Source organism: Bos indicus, chromosome 9 (genome assembly GCF_029378745.1).
Source record: "Bos indicus isolate NIAB-ARS_2022 breed Sahiwal x Tharparkar chromosome 9, NIAB-ARS_B.indTharparkar_mat_pri_1.0, whole genome shotgun sequence".
NCBI classification, from domain to species: Eukaryota; Metazoa; Chordata; class Mammalia; order Artiodactyla; family Bovidae; genus Bos; species Bos indicus.
In genome coordinates, this window is record NC_091768.1 from 28,393,166 (window position 1) to 28,406,867 (window position 13,702).

The 13,702-nt window shown below is 36.1% G+C and overlaps 1 protein-coding gene across 50 annotated transcripts in view; it reads left to right on the forward strand.

The window, feature by feature from the left end:
* TRDN (triadin) overlaps window positions 1-13,362 on the forward strand; it is a 415,089-nt gene extending 401,727 nt beyond the window's left edge. For all 50 annotated transcript variants that reach the window (XM_070795846.1, XM_070795842.1, XM_070795840.1 and 47 more), the window contains 3 exons: window positions 6,708-6,749; window positions 8,569-8,607; window positions 10,811-13,362. In XM_070795846.1, the coding sequence (XP_070651947.1) occupies window positions 6,708-6,749; window positions 8,569-8,607; window positions 10,811-10,950 (221 nt within the window). In that variant the 3' untranslated portion in view covers window positions 10,951-13,362. The remainder of the gene's footprint in view (window positions 1-6,707; window positions 6,750-8,568; window positions 8,608-10,810) is intronic.
* The last annotated feature ends 340 nt before the right edge of the window (window positions 13,363-13,702 follow it).

Sequence of the window (13,702 nt, forward strand, 5' to 3'; positions counted from 1 at the left end):
CCACTCCTAGCAATTTCTTCCTAACTGAGGTGCCCCAACTTGGGAGTCAGCACGAGCTTACCAGTTTCTCAAGGTCAAAGAGTACCTGATGGCATGAGCACCCAGACTCATGGTGAACCCTGTGTGCTCGCCTGCTGAACACTGGGCAGAGTCCCTGTTAGTTTCAGCTGATGATCAAAAATTATTCTCTCTCACTTTTCAGAAAATACCTGCTGGCTGTAGGAGGGTTCCTTATTTTCAGGTTTCTCAGAATCCCCATTATTTCCTTATGCTTTCTCTTCTGGAAACACTGATCCCTGCAGGGTTTTGACTGTCTGATTGTCTCCATCCACAAGTATTTTAGGGTTCATTTCATTTTGTAGTAAATATTGCCTGTGGTTTTGCTATCTGTTCTTATGGTGGGATTTGGAGGAGATTTAAATACTGCATTGCTGTTATCTTCTCAAAAATCCCTGGGTCAGTTATATTTTCATCCTACCATCCCTGGCATAAAAAAGGATCTTAGCCCTTGCACTCCCGCTTTGCTCCTTGCACACTTAGTTTTTGAGTTCCAGTTTTAATGTCATCACTTGTCCTCAGGATGACCTCACCCTTCATGTATCAGCAGGATCTCTCCCCTGTTTCTGGGGCAGGAGGAAGGATTCTGTTTGGAGATTTTCTTCATGTCCTCTGAGTCCAGCACGGCAACAAAAGATGTGCTTTCATAGTTGTTGTTATCTACCATATTATCAGAAGTATTTGTGCCTAATAGTGCTTTTAATGTCACCCACACATCTCATTTTAACCAAGGCTCATGCCTTATTTTTCTCAATTAAAAAGTAAAATATCTGATAGTCTAGTTCTAGACAATTGTACAAAACTAAATCTGTTGTTAAAATTGTAGAAAGCTTGACTCATAGAAGCCTCAATTTAATCTTCTTTCAAGCAAACCATCCTCATCCTCAGTTAATATATATAGACACAAACCTTTAAAAAAAAGAAAACACACTTCCTTGTAGTATATGGATGAAAACTTAATTCAGGATAAAGTTATTGACTCCTTTTTTTTTGTTGGATGCCCCTTGCTGAAATGGAATATTGCTAGAGATTGTTTGCTGGAATGGACTCTTGATGGATACTAATATCAGTGCAGGTTTTCTTAAAACAATTTAGAAATGAATACATGGTAGAAATACGAACATCCTCATAGGGTAGTGGCTGATAACAGGGAAACTGGCTTTAGATGGACTGAGTTCCCATCCTGACTTAAAAGTTTGGGTAAATTGCTTAACATCTTTGTGCTCAGTAGCCTTATTTTTTGAATGTGAATAATGATATTAAAATTACCTCTCTGAAACTTTGGGAAGATTAAGTAAGATAAAATAGAGTTTACAAGTGATTTGTGGATAGTAAGTGATCATTAATTGCAGTCTGTGAGGATGATGATGATAATGATGGTGATAATGATGATAAAACGTTACTTCCCTAGTTAGAGACAGGCTTTGCTTATAAGCCTTTTGTGTCAAAATGGATGGAAAAATGAGATAAAATAATAATTTAAAAATCTCACTTATTTTGTTGTGGACTTAAAGCAATCCCACTTTTTTAGACACGAGTGATAAAATTCATGGAGATTTTGTTCCAGGAAGGAAAAAAAAAAAAAAAATGGAGCAGTTACTTTTGGCTGAAGCCTTCTAAATAGGTACTAGCTGCTGGGCTCACTCCCTCTGATCCCTCCTTCTGCTAGACCCCAAAGAAAGTCCCCAGGGCTTCCCAAGTGATGCCAGTGGTAAAGAACCTGCCTGCTAATGCAGTAGACATAAGAGATGTGGGTTCAATCCCCAGGTTGGGAAAATCCCCTGGAGGAGGGCACAGCAACCCACTCCAGTATTCTTGCCTGGAGAATCCCACAGACAGAGGAGCCTGGCGGGCTACAGCCCAGGGGATCACAAAGAGTCGGACACAACTGAAGGGACTTAGCATGGCACAGCACAGAGAAAGTCAGTGTAGAAGACATAGTTGGTGAAATGTTTGTCACTGTCCATTATTAGTCTTCGGGTACCAACAATGTGGCCTCATTCATTTACTGGTGATGTTAAGTTGTTCTGACACTGCCCTCAAGACAGTGATGCCTTGTCCTTAGAGTGACGGGATAGACACTCAGAAAGGATTGCACACGTTTATCGAATACCCTTGGCTTCACTGTGTGCAAGGTTCCAAATGTGAACTGTCTCTGCAAACTTTATTACTCCCTGTGGTCAATTCCAGGAATCTGTGGATATTGCTCAGTGTAGCAGTTAATTTTCTTTAAAACTCCTGACCATTTTAAATAATAGCATGTGTAGAAGGAGCTATTCACACCTGATAGCTAAAATAAACTGGCCATCAACTGTTGCCTGGACTACTGCAGATTCTTAGGATGTCTTGAAAAAATATAAACTCTTAGAAGATAATATTCTATCAAGCTATTTACACACAATCTAGCAAATCAGTTGAGAAAATAATTTGAAGCTTTCCATAAGTCTGCAGACACAAGGTGATGCTGTGAGTAAGATAAAGTGAGAGAAGTGAAGAAGAATACAAAAATCCATGCTAAGCTACTTTTGTGTCTGTGCTTCAGGATGCCAGATGCTTACCTATGAGCATTTCTTGAAACTCTACACAAATCAGAATAGACTGCCAGTAGAAATAAACAGTAACTGCTGGTACACACATGCATTATTTAAGTAGTTTTTATTTATTTATCCTGTTTGCTAAGAGTATGCAGAGCAGACTGGGCACTACACAGAAAAATGTTATCTGTAAAAATAACAAAATACACAATATATGCCATCAATGTGTATCCTTTAACATTTTGCTTCTCTCCAAAATACAATCTCTTTTCTCCTTTTCACTTTCTTACCCACCACTACCCTCTCAAGCTCAAGTGAAGAAGCTTTGTTTCTGCCAAGATTCATCACTCCATGTCCTCCTTGACTCTGTCCTTTCTTGTCTTCCCTGATCTTGCTCCCTCAATCCCGCACTTTCATTTCTCACTTTAAAAGGTCCTCTTCCTCCTGCTGACAAATATCTTCTGATGATTCCCTTGTATAAAGTGTCTCTTACCCTTTCTCTTCCTGAAGCTCTTGTACTTTTGTTCTGCTTTCATTTACAGCCACGCTTCTGGACAAAGCTTCCCACCAATTCTTCACCACATCTTCAGGCTTTAATTGCATGCGATATTCAGTTTCTGTGAAAGTATAGGATGGAGTCCTCAGTTTGAAAGTCAAAAGAATACATTTTTATTCTCCATTGTTTGGGATATGATTAAATTGAAGTGGTTAGGCAAACAGAACAGGTATTGCCTTTTACTCTTCTTACTGTTTCCAAAGACAGCTAGATAACTCTTCTATTCATCTACACTAAAGGAGAACAGATTGTTGAAAGAGCAGAGGAATATACTTACAGAAACTCTGCTTCATCTCTGCTCTGCACAAGTGCATGATTCATGTGTGAATTGACTCTGTCTGAGCCTTCTGGCTGCTGCTTGTTAAACAATATAATGCTAACAGCAATATAATGTTCTAGAATCAGAGAAGACTGAGTTTAGAAGGCCATTCTTGAGAGGTAGGATTGCTTAGTGGTGAACAGCACAGTCTCTGGAACCCAAAGTGGGTTGCTGAAGTCTGAATCCTGATTTTCCCACTTCTAGCTCTGGAACCTTCTAGATTTTAATGATCCCTTCTGTAAAATGGGAATGATAATAGTACCTTCTCACAGGTATGCTGAGAAGGTGAGATGTGTTAGTATCCGTGCTTAGAACAAAGGAGGGCAGCTTACAGGGCACTCTTTGTGAATTAAATATAAATCTTCATTCAAGCAGCTCTGTCCAGGCAGGTTGGAGTCCATGCCCTAGCCCTGCCAGTCACTCATTTTATGCCCTTGGGCAGTACTTAACCCCTCTCTACTCTGTCTATACAGGAGATATAAAATAAGAGAATCTATGCAGAGAAGTGCTGTAGGGATTGAATATGCCAGTACATGTGAAATTACTTAATAGGACCCAAGAGATGGTTTAAGTGTTAGGAAATATTAACTCTTATTGCTGTCATTAAAAGTGATGTCTCAACCCTCCCAGTTTTGTCCATTAACACAATGCATATCTCTTCTAAACTTTTCCAGATATCTTGACTTCCTTGTCTTGCTTCATTCTAGATATTGAAACTTTATGACTGGCCAACACCACAACTGAACTCATAGAAAAATTAACTTTTTGTGATTCCCAGTTAATGAGTGCTTCTTAGGTTTTCCTCACTGCTGGGAATGGCACCACCGTCTTTCTTCAATCTTAATAAAAACGATGTTACCCCTTTTTGTAGTCATCTCTTGCGCTCACAGTATTCAATTCCATTTATCTCTACATACAAAGCCTCATTTACTCTCAACTTCTTCAGTGACGCCTAGTTGCAGAAATCACTGGTTTCTGGGTTGTCTATGAAAATGCATTTCCTATTTCTTTCCCTGAATCCATTCTCACATATTCTAGTTTTGTCATTTTTACTAAACACATCTAAAATATTATTTTTCTCTTGAACAACTTCCACTTGCTGTGACATTATGTAGAGACAACTCAGCCTGACCTATAAAATCTTCGCACGTGACAATCCTATCCAGCTTTCCCAGATGTGGTTCTCGTGCCCTCTTCAGTGTTTCCTGTGCTTCTTGAATAGCCTCTTTCTTTTGCTGCATCTAGTCTTTCTTCATCTGATAGCCTTCACTTTAAGCTTACTGTCTCCTTTAGTCAAAATCTCCTCTGTATGAAAGAGCTCATTTTGAGTTAGACTTTCTTTATAAAATAATTTTCTGATTACCCCTCCCATTAAAACAAGGCATTCCCTAAAATTTCCCTGGCATATTTTGATACTTCTTTTATAATAATGACTGTATGCGTTCAGAGTCAAGTATTGAATATTTCATCCAAACCATCACTTGCCCAATGAAGGCACAAGTTATAAGAGTAAATGGGCTGTAGTGCCTTTCTCGGGGTTTTTTTCTTTTTTCTTTTGTATTCTGAGCAATGAAAATCGCATGAATTGATCCTCCTTCAGTAAATTCCAGTTACTCTTAAGTTATTTACACAGAGATTGTGCCTCTAGGGCAGCTGCCCTAGGGCTTGCTGCTTATCTTGTGTCTCTGTTCTCCATCTGGTTAGCCTGAGCAGTAGACAGGTGATCAGTTCTTGCCAGTTTCTGTCACCTGTAGTTAGTTTACTCTGGGTCAGAATACCGATTTTTGGAAAGAGAGTAAGATAAGGTTTTTCTTCTATCCACATTTATTTCCCTGGGGGTAACAAACAGATCCAGAGAATAAGTGCTTTGGTTTTAAGTGTGCTACTATGGTGGCTCAGAGGTTAAAGCGTCTGCCTGCAATGCGGGAGACCTGGGTTCGATCCCTGGGTCGGGAAGTTCCCCTGGAGAAGGAAATGACAACCCACTCCAGTATTCTTGCCTGGAGAATCCCATGGACAGAAGAGCCTGGTGGGCTATAGTCCAGGGGGTCGCAAAAAGTTGGGCATGACTGAGCGACCTTACTTACTTACTATCTACAGAAATAATATACGTCTTTCTTATACAAGGACCTTGCACCATTTTAATTTTGTAAATATCTTCCATAGAAATTAGCAGATTTTTACTACACAAATATGATCATTATTTGATTCATCTAAGAATTCTGATATTTTTTAAAATATTATGTTACTTTAAAATATAATTTAATCATTTATACCATTATTTTATTTATAACTGTTGATAGGACAGTTTAAGACCACTTAATCCAATATTTAACTGGGTTAAACCTATATTTACATATTTTAAAAACTAATCAGGTTGAAACTTCAATAATTCATCATAAAAAATGCTAATAGTTTTATTTTTCCCCATTTTGTTCTTTTACATAGTAATATCTCTTCCCAAAGGTCACATTTCTGTCCTACTAAAGAAAATTTGCATACTAACCTATTTATCCCTTTTCTAACTATTTATGAATAGCTGTTATGCAAAATCTGAATAAATAATATAAAACTGACCCTCTTTCCAATCATTATAAGTGCTAAAAATTTGATATAAATATGTAATGATCATTTTTTAATGATCTTTATTAATGATTAATTAATCATGTATTAGAATAATCTCCTACTTAAAATTACTGCCACATTATTCCACTATGTGTCTTTTAAGTAGACTGCACAAAAGACCATGCAATATATGTAATGCACCTGAAGGGTCATTGTTTATGTCTGAGCTTTTGTTCAACTTTTAATGCCATTTCATTGTCTTTACAATCATCAGAAGTCAGCTAACAAAAGATGTGGATGGAGTATTTCCTCTTAATCTGCCATATGTGTATAAATTTATTTACCTAAAATTCCCTAAATTCCAAAAGCAATTGTGGTTTGGGGAGGTAGTGTTAGGAGTCAGAGGACAGGCACATTTGGGAGGATCACTGCAGGTCCTGCTTGCCCCCACCAGACTGCTGGCCTGCTGACCACAGGCCTGGCACAGCATCTGTTTCCTCCCCACTCTCTGTCCCAGTCAGGCAAGTTGCCTTATTTGGTAGAAAGTTCTTGTTCATAGAGATACTTGATGCTGAGTTTATAGATTGAGACCTTCTAAGTCTTAAAACCCCCTAAATACAGTATCTCCTCTTTGGGAAATAGGTCATGAATTGATACATCTTTCTTTACTCTCTAGGAGAAGATTCTGAAGATGTACCAACTTCAAAGAAAGCTAAAGGTAAGATTGTTATTTTCAGTTCACTATGAGTTTTCTCATCTGTAAATTTTTTTCTATCTGTTTTATTTAACTATTCTGGTTCTCAACTTTACCTAAGCAAAGTTTAGATGGTATACTTATCTGTAAACAGCTTTTGTACATTATTTGGAAAACATATATGTGTGTGTGTATATATATATATATATATATAAAACATGCTATACATATATATTATACATCTGTATATATTATATATCTCTGTATATCTCTATATATTTAAGACTAACTGGACACTGATTTATTTACAAGTAATTATTAAATAATTTGTAGGCCAATAAGATTATAAGAGAAATATTTCAAAATCATAATTTCACAAGTGTTGTTTGACAGAAGGAGGACAACATAAATGTTCAAATATGATATTGACATGTGTTTATTAAGAAAAATTAAGATAACTTGCCTATATTAGCAATAATAGCTAAAGAAAAGATGGAAGTAAGGAAAAAGAGAGAGAGGGAGGGAAGACTGATCTCAAACCTCAGAAAAATTTGCTACAACCAGATACATGACCTTAGGCGTGTATTTCCAGGACTAAATTTATTCATCTATATTGTAAGGTTTTCAACTAATTTAATTTAATGCATTTTTTTTCCTGAAGGGTTTCCTGGCTTCCTAGTTTGGCTTGTTTTATGACAGATATTTTCTATTCTACTTTCAGACTTGCCTATGGACAGTAAGAGTTTGCCTAAGATGTACTCTTGTCATCAAAATACAAGTTTTGTGGCAGTGTCTGGAATTAATAGTGTGGAAAACAGCACTTTGAGAAAAGACACAAGAGAATAGGTTTTTGATTCTTATGAGATGATTTACACCTAAGATATTTTTGAATACTAAAATGTGGGGAGTTTTATAAAACAATTATTAAGAACAATAACTTAATTTTTTTTTTTTACTTCTAGAACATAACTTCTCAAACAACTTTATATACAAAGCATTTGGAAATCTTTTTGAAATGAAATAAATTGATATTGGAGACCAATAACTGTATTTATATCAGTTCCCCAAGTAATGTTAGAACTACTGATTCATGGATCACACTTTGAGAAGGAAGTTTTTTGAACTCATTTAGAATTTGATGAAATCTAAAACCTACTTCAGATGAAACACACATACATGTTCATATCTTAACATTCCATAGGTTTGTAAGAAACTTGTGAAAGTTTACCTGTGTACACCAGTTAAGAACTTCTAACCTGGGGAAAGGGGTTCAAATGAATAATGTCATTTATCCTTCATTAGATAGACACGTGGTACATATCACTTCAGCAAAGGAGTCCTTGAGTCACGTGAGAAAAGGAAAGGGTGCAGGATATATGAGCCTGCTGCTATTCTTTCATGATAAGGATGACCATTAAAACTCATGTCTCTCACAAGTTTAAAATTATTTTGATTGAAACATTTGTTTCATAGCAAGATTCCATCCTTACCATATTATAACTCTGAGCATCAAAAACTCTTCAAAGAAAAGAATGAGTGTCAAGCCAGCCCTCCATTAACATCCAGCACATCAGGACCAGTTCTATGTGAACAATTGCCTGTAGCACTTTCCATTCTTTTCTTTCATTGCCTCCTCTTCTATTACTGGCTCTTAACCTACTTAAGTTTGTAGTTAAGACTGAACAGAATCTGAATAAGAACCTAGAATTTATTATAAGGAGGCCAAATAGCTCCTGTTTCTTTCATACTGTGTACCTTTTAAGACATTTTTTATTTCCCTACATATTTGTATAATAACTATGAATGTACAAGGTAATTACTTTCATATTTTTGTATCCACTAGAAGAAGCTGAAGAGGTATCTTCCACAAAGAAGCAGAAAAGTAAGTTAAAAAAAAATGATTAAAACCACTAAGGCATTCTGTAGGTGGTACATATAAACTGAAAGTTTAGACTCTCTTAAGAAAACCGGCATTAGAAGAAAAAGATTTGTAGCACATACGTGAAGAGTAACATTAAAGTAGCTCACTTACATTTCTAAGAGGAGTTCTGCACTTTTCATGTCAGTCAAGAGGCACATATTTGGAGGAATTAAAAGTCATGACTGAAGTGGCATTTATTGCAAACCATTCTACACAGCTCTGATCCTGAACATTCTAACTGAATCTGTGCTTAAATGTTGCTACTGTCTGCTTTATGAAAAGACAGCTGAAGTGATATACTGAAATTTTTTACCTCAAAACGAAAAAAAATGTAGAAATAGGTCTCAGCAATTCAATTGCTTAGAAACTCACTTCTAAGATTCAAATTTCCTTTTAACTTTTCTCGCTATGTGGCAGGCTGTTAATATTCAATCTTTGGGATCATTGATTTTATAATGCAATCAATATTCATATGCAATTATAAAATTCAATGTCCTATTTTCTTATTATTCCAGCACATCCAAATTAGACATTTTTTCTTCAGATGGTAAAGCAATACATCTTGAATTCACATATGCATAAAAGTCATTGCTGCACAGACTAAAGGAAGGAATTTTTTAAATAAGTATAACCAAAGTTTGCTTCACATAATGCTTTTGAAATAAAAAATAGACATTTATCTGAGGAAATAATGTCAATAATGTTCTCTGGGTTCAACAATCCTTCTTAAATGTATTTCTGAAGGAAGTTACAAAAATGACCTCTATAATAGCAAACACTTCCTGTTATATTAATATATGTGAATCATTGAAAAAATATCAAGAGCCTACTATGTTTTAAGCACTGTTTAGATGCTGCGGCTACTGCAACAGATGAGGGATAACAAATTATAATCCTTCATAAATCAGGTTGTATGAAATAAGAAATAAATAAGTTGTCTTAATACTTTCAGATATGGTTGCAAAATCCATAAAGTCATCTAAGCATGTTTTTGATTTATATAGCAGTGCTTTCCCAATTGTTCACCTACTTGTAACAATTTGTGGCTGTATCACATAATACTCAAAATCTCTTATTTCTTAAATAATTATTAAAGACAGGTGGATTATATTGATGTCAATCTCCTGGTTGGGATATTATAGTATCAGTCATTTCTCAAAGATGTTACCATTGGTGAACACTAGGTGATAGATACATGGGCTCTCTCTGCATCATTTCTTACAACTTCATGTAACTCTTCAATGATCTCAAAATAAAAATTTTAAATAAAAGTAAGTAAATAAAATAATTCCACTTTTTAGTAAAAAACAAAAGTGTCAAATATTTTCAGTTCACTTGGGGGATTTACCATAGCAAAACAATATTTTTATCTTTCCATGAAGCAGTTGTATAGTTTGACATTCATGAGCCTTTTATAGAAGATCTAGAATGTCCAGCTACAATGATATTTTCACTCACAACCATTTGGCATCAATAAAATAAATGTCAGAACAGTGCCTGTGAACGAGAAGGCTCAGCTGGAAGGTAGCCTGATTCTGATGGTCTCTCCCGCTTTGAGTACTGGCTCTGCCGTTCCTCCTTCATGCAGGCCCAGCATTACTGCCTTCCTTCTCTGCAGCCTGTCCAACCCCTAACCCTAAACTCTCACAACCTTGGCGAGGGTGCAGGGGTGAGGGTTGTGTTACTGACCCTCTTTGAGGCTAAAACAAAATAGAAAACAATTCTGGATAAGATAAAGAGGAAAGAAGAACTAAATTCAAGATTTCTCCAAACCATTTTCATCAGTGAAAAAGCTCAGTGATTAAAGTCAGCTGACATCATGGGTGATGAAATCAGAATAATCCCTTGTTGTCTCCTTTAGCTTCTTTCTACCCACGCTTTGCTCTATTCTACTTCCTAAGCCCTTAGACTCATGTGGATTTAACTAGCTTCCCCCGCCCCATATTCCACATACTGCAAGCTGCAATTATCATTCTCTTTCCTGGCCAGCTGCGAGAAGTCTGTGGTTGGTTGACAGAATGCTGGCTGTTGCAAAGACTGTCTGTCTGTGGAACCCATGCCCATATGCATTGAATTAGACTGCCTCGCAATGCTTTACCTCTGTTCCTAATCACATTCTAGTTGTTTTTTTTTTTTTAATAAATCATCATGCTCTCTTTCTTAGCCCCCATCAGCTTCTTCCAGTGTGTCTACTTGGATGGATACAATGGCTATGGATTTCAGTTTCCTGTCACTCCTGTGCACCACCCCGGAGAGAGCTCTGGCCAACCAAATTCTCCAGGACAGAAGCATCAACGACAATAAGACACATATGCACAGCCCTTGCAAATCGCTTTAGAACTTTGAAAATAGGATCTTTTGTTTGTCTACAGTGACACAGGCAATTGAAATCATGTAGTCCAGGGGATTTCTTTGAAAATATTTTACTCTTCTGCCTGGTGTAGAAAGGGTGAGCAAAGGGACTGAATGATAAGAAGACAAGTTGGAGGGTCTGGCGCTCAAGAATCTGTCGTTTGTTTGCTGCTGGGTGTGGGTGCTTGTATTTTTCTATTTCCAGTCACTTTAAGGTTGTTCACAAACTAATTTAACTTTTGCTTAAAAATGATCTTTTAAACATGATTGACACAATTACAAAATGAAATTTCTGGCTTCAGTTAGATATTGACTTTTAAGTGAAAACACAGACTATGCTTTAAGTTTAAAGGCTTTAGTAGCTTATACAAAAGCTGCTCTTTTGCATCATGTAGGTATCTAAACTCAGTTTACCCAATATGTTGATATTCAATAGTTTAATTTTATTTCTGTATATATATATCTATTTTACTTGTGACTCTTCTCCAAAAATGGGTAACAGTTTCACCAAAGAATGCTTTAAGTTCCTTGTAATGCTCTTTTAGAGCTCAAAATACCTCTGAACTTTAGACATGATAAGATTGAGCGGAAAGGCTTGATGAATCTTATCCCTAAGATTTGTCTTGAATTACAATTAGGAAATTCACTCCAGTGGAAATACGCCATCCAATTAGGCAAGTCTGGTGAATCATTTGTTTAAATATAAGCAAATGAGATGTAGACTAGCCAGATTTCTCCAGACTGTGCCCTAGTAAAATGTCACCTGGGTGAAATTTTAGATCAGTCACCAAATTTGGGCGACAGATGCAAGAGGATTTTCATTTCACTTTAATAGGATCATTCTATGGAGTTAAATAGGTTTTATTGCTCAAAACAAAAAAATATATAAATGTCATCAAAGTGGAAGGAACACATTTTAACCATTAAGTTTGCCATGAGATATCTTACTTGTTTTTTAGGTAATTAGTTACCAGTGCTAATGAAATGAATAACAATCTTTAACTTATTTGATGATGCATCACTGGGGAAAACAGCTATACTTTTGCCATCCTTTGTCTCTCAGTGATATAAACACTTTTGTTTTTTAACTACATTCTTCTATCAACAATAAAAGTCATGCCAGGGAATTCCTGGCAGAGTTAGGATTCCACACTTCCACTGCTGGGAGCACAGATTTGATCCCTGGTCAGGGAACTAAGATCCTGCATGTCACGTGGTACAGTCTAAATAAATAAATGAATAAATGTCATGCCACTGTGACCTTTATTATGTTTACAGTAGCAATTTAACTTATGACACATTAACTCAGGAAGTAAATTGAATTACTCTTTCTGGCTTTTTAATCATCTTCAGCAAAGTCCGAAGGAGCCAGAACCAATACTAGCCAAGTGATTTATTTTCAAGGACTGAAACTAAGTTCTTTAGGTCCAAGATGTGGAACACTGTTTCATTGGAATATCATTAGGCTAGTGCATCAGTAACATGTTAATTATTAATAACGAATTCTCAGTGACTTTTGTGAATAGTTAATCTTGGCCACTGGCTGGTAGACCTAACTTATACCACAAAAGCCAATGATATGATGAACCAAGATTAATGCCACTCCATATGGAGGGCTGCCTGGAAGTGTGTAACTTCAGTACCAATCAGATGGTACCATCTTATAAAGCCTCTTCTTGTAACAGTGAAAACTTGTGGGTAGGACAGTGGATGAAGTTTATTGCTCAACTACTCCTCCAGCTTGTCCAATTTAATGACTAAAGGAATAGAGAGAAAAAATGATGGTTTTCTCAATTTCATAGAAAAGAATGGTTTATCCATTCATTCTTTACATTCAATGACTGTTGAGCATTTACTCTTTCTAAGGCTCTGTGTTAGCACTGGGCCATATAAGGAAAATATCAGAGATAAATTCTGTTCCCAGTGCTATCCTGACACAGTATGTGGCCTTGGAAAATTTGCTAAACATTCTGTGCTTATTTTTCCCATGTGTAAAATAAGGATTTCTGGACAAACAACCTTATACCTCACAGATGTACCGTGGAGACTGAGAAAATATCTTAATATGGACATGACAAAAAAGTGTCTAAAAGAATACTTTTGAATGTGGCACTACTTGTTCCTCTGAGTGCTTTTCTACATTATATTATGGTCTCTTTCATTCTCATCATGAAAACTATTTGATAAAAAATAAAATATGACAGCTCCTTGTAATTAGACAAATCAATTATGCTGTAAACAATATTAACAGTGTTGTTACGGTGTATCTGCTTGAAGTTACAATGAAATAGCACCTGAAAATTGTTAACTGAACTCTCATCTGTTCATACAGTTCCATCAAATAAAGTATTTCTAGTCCTTTCATGTTTGTGCTTTACATTTTAAAATGAAAAGATAAATGGTTGGTTTAAAAGTAGTTCACTCATAATTCATGTCATATTGGTTATGAATGTGTAAGTAGTTGATAATTGTTTTAGTTCTTCATTTTGTCTAATTGGTATGGGCTACTCATTTCCGTTCTTTACTCTTCCCTTCTCTTTACCTTCTCTTAATAGATGAAGGTCTAAGATAAATATAGGTCTATAGAAGATAAATGAAGGTCTATAGAAGATAAATAATTACCTAAGGTTTTAATTTATGTTTAGTTTTCATGAAGCCTGATAACGGGGCCAGGCTTTTTTGGAATAATTCGCAGGAAATGCCC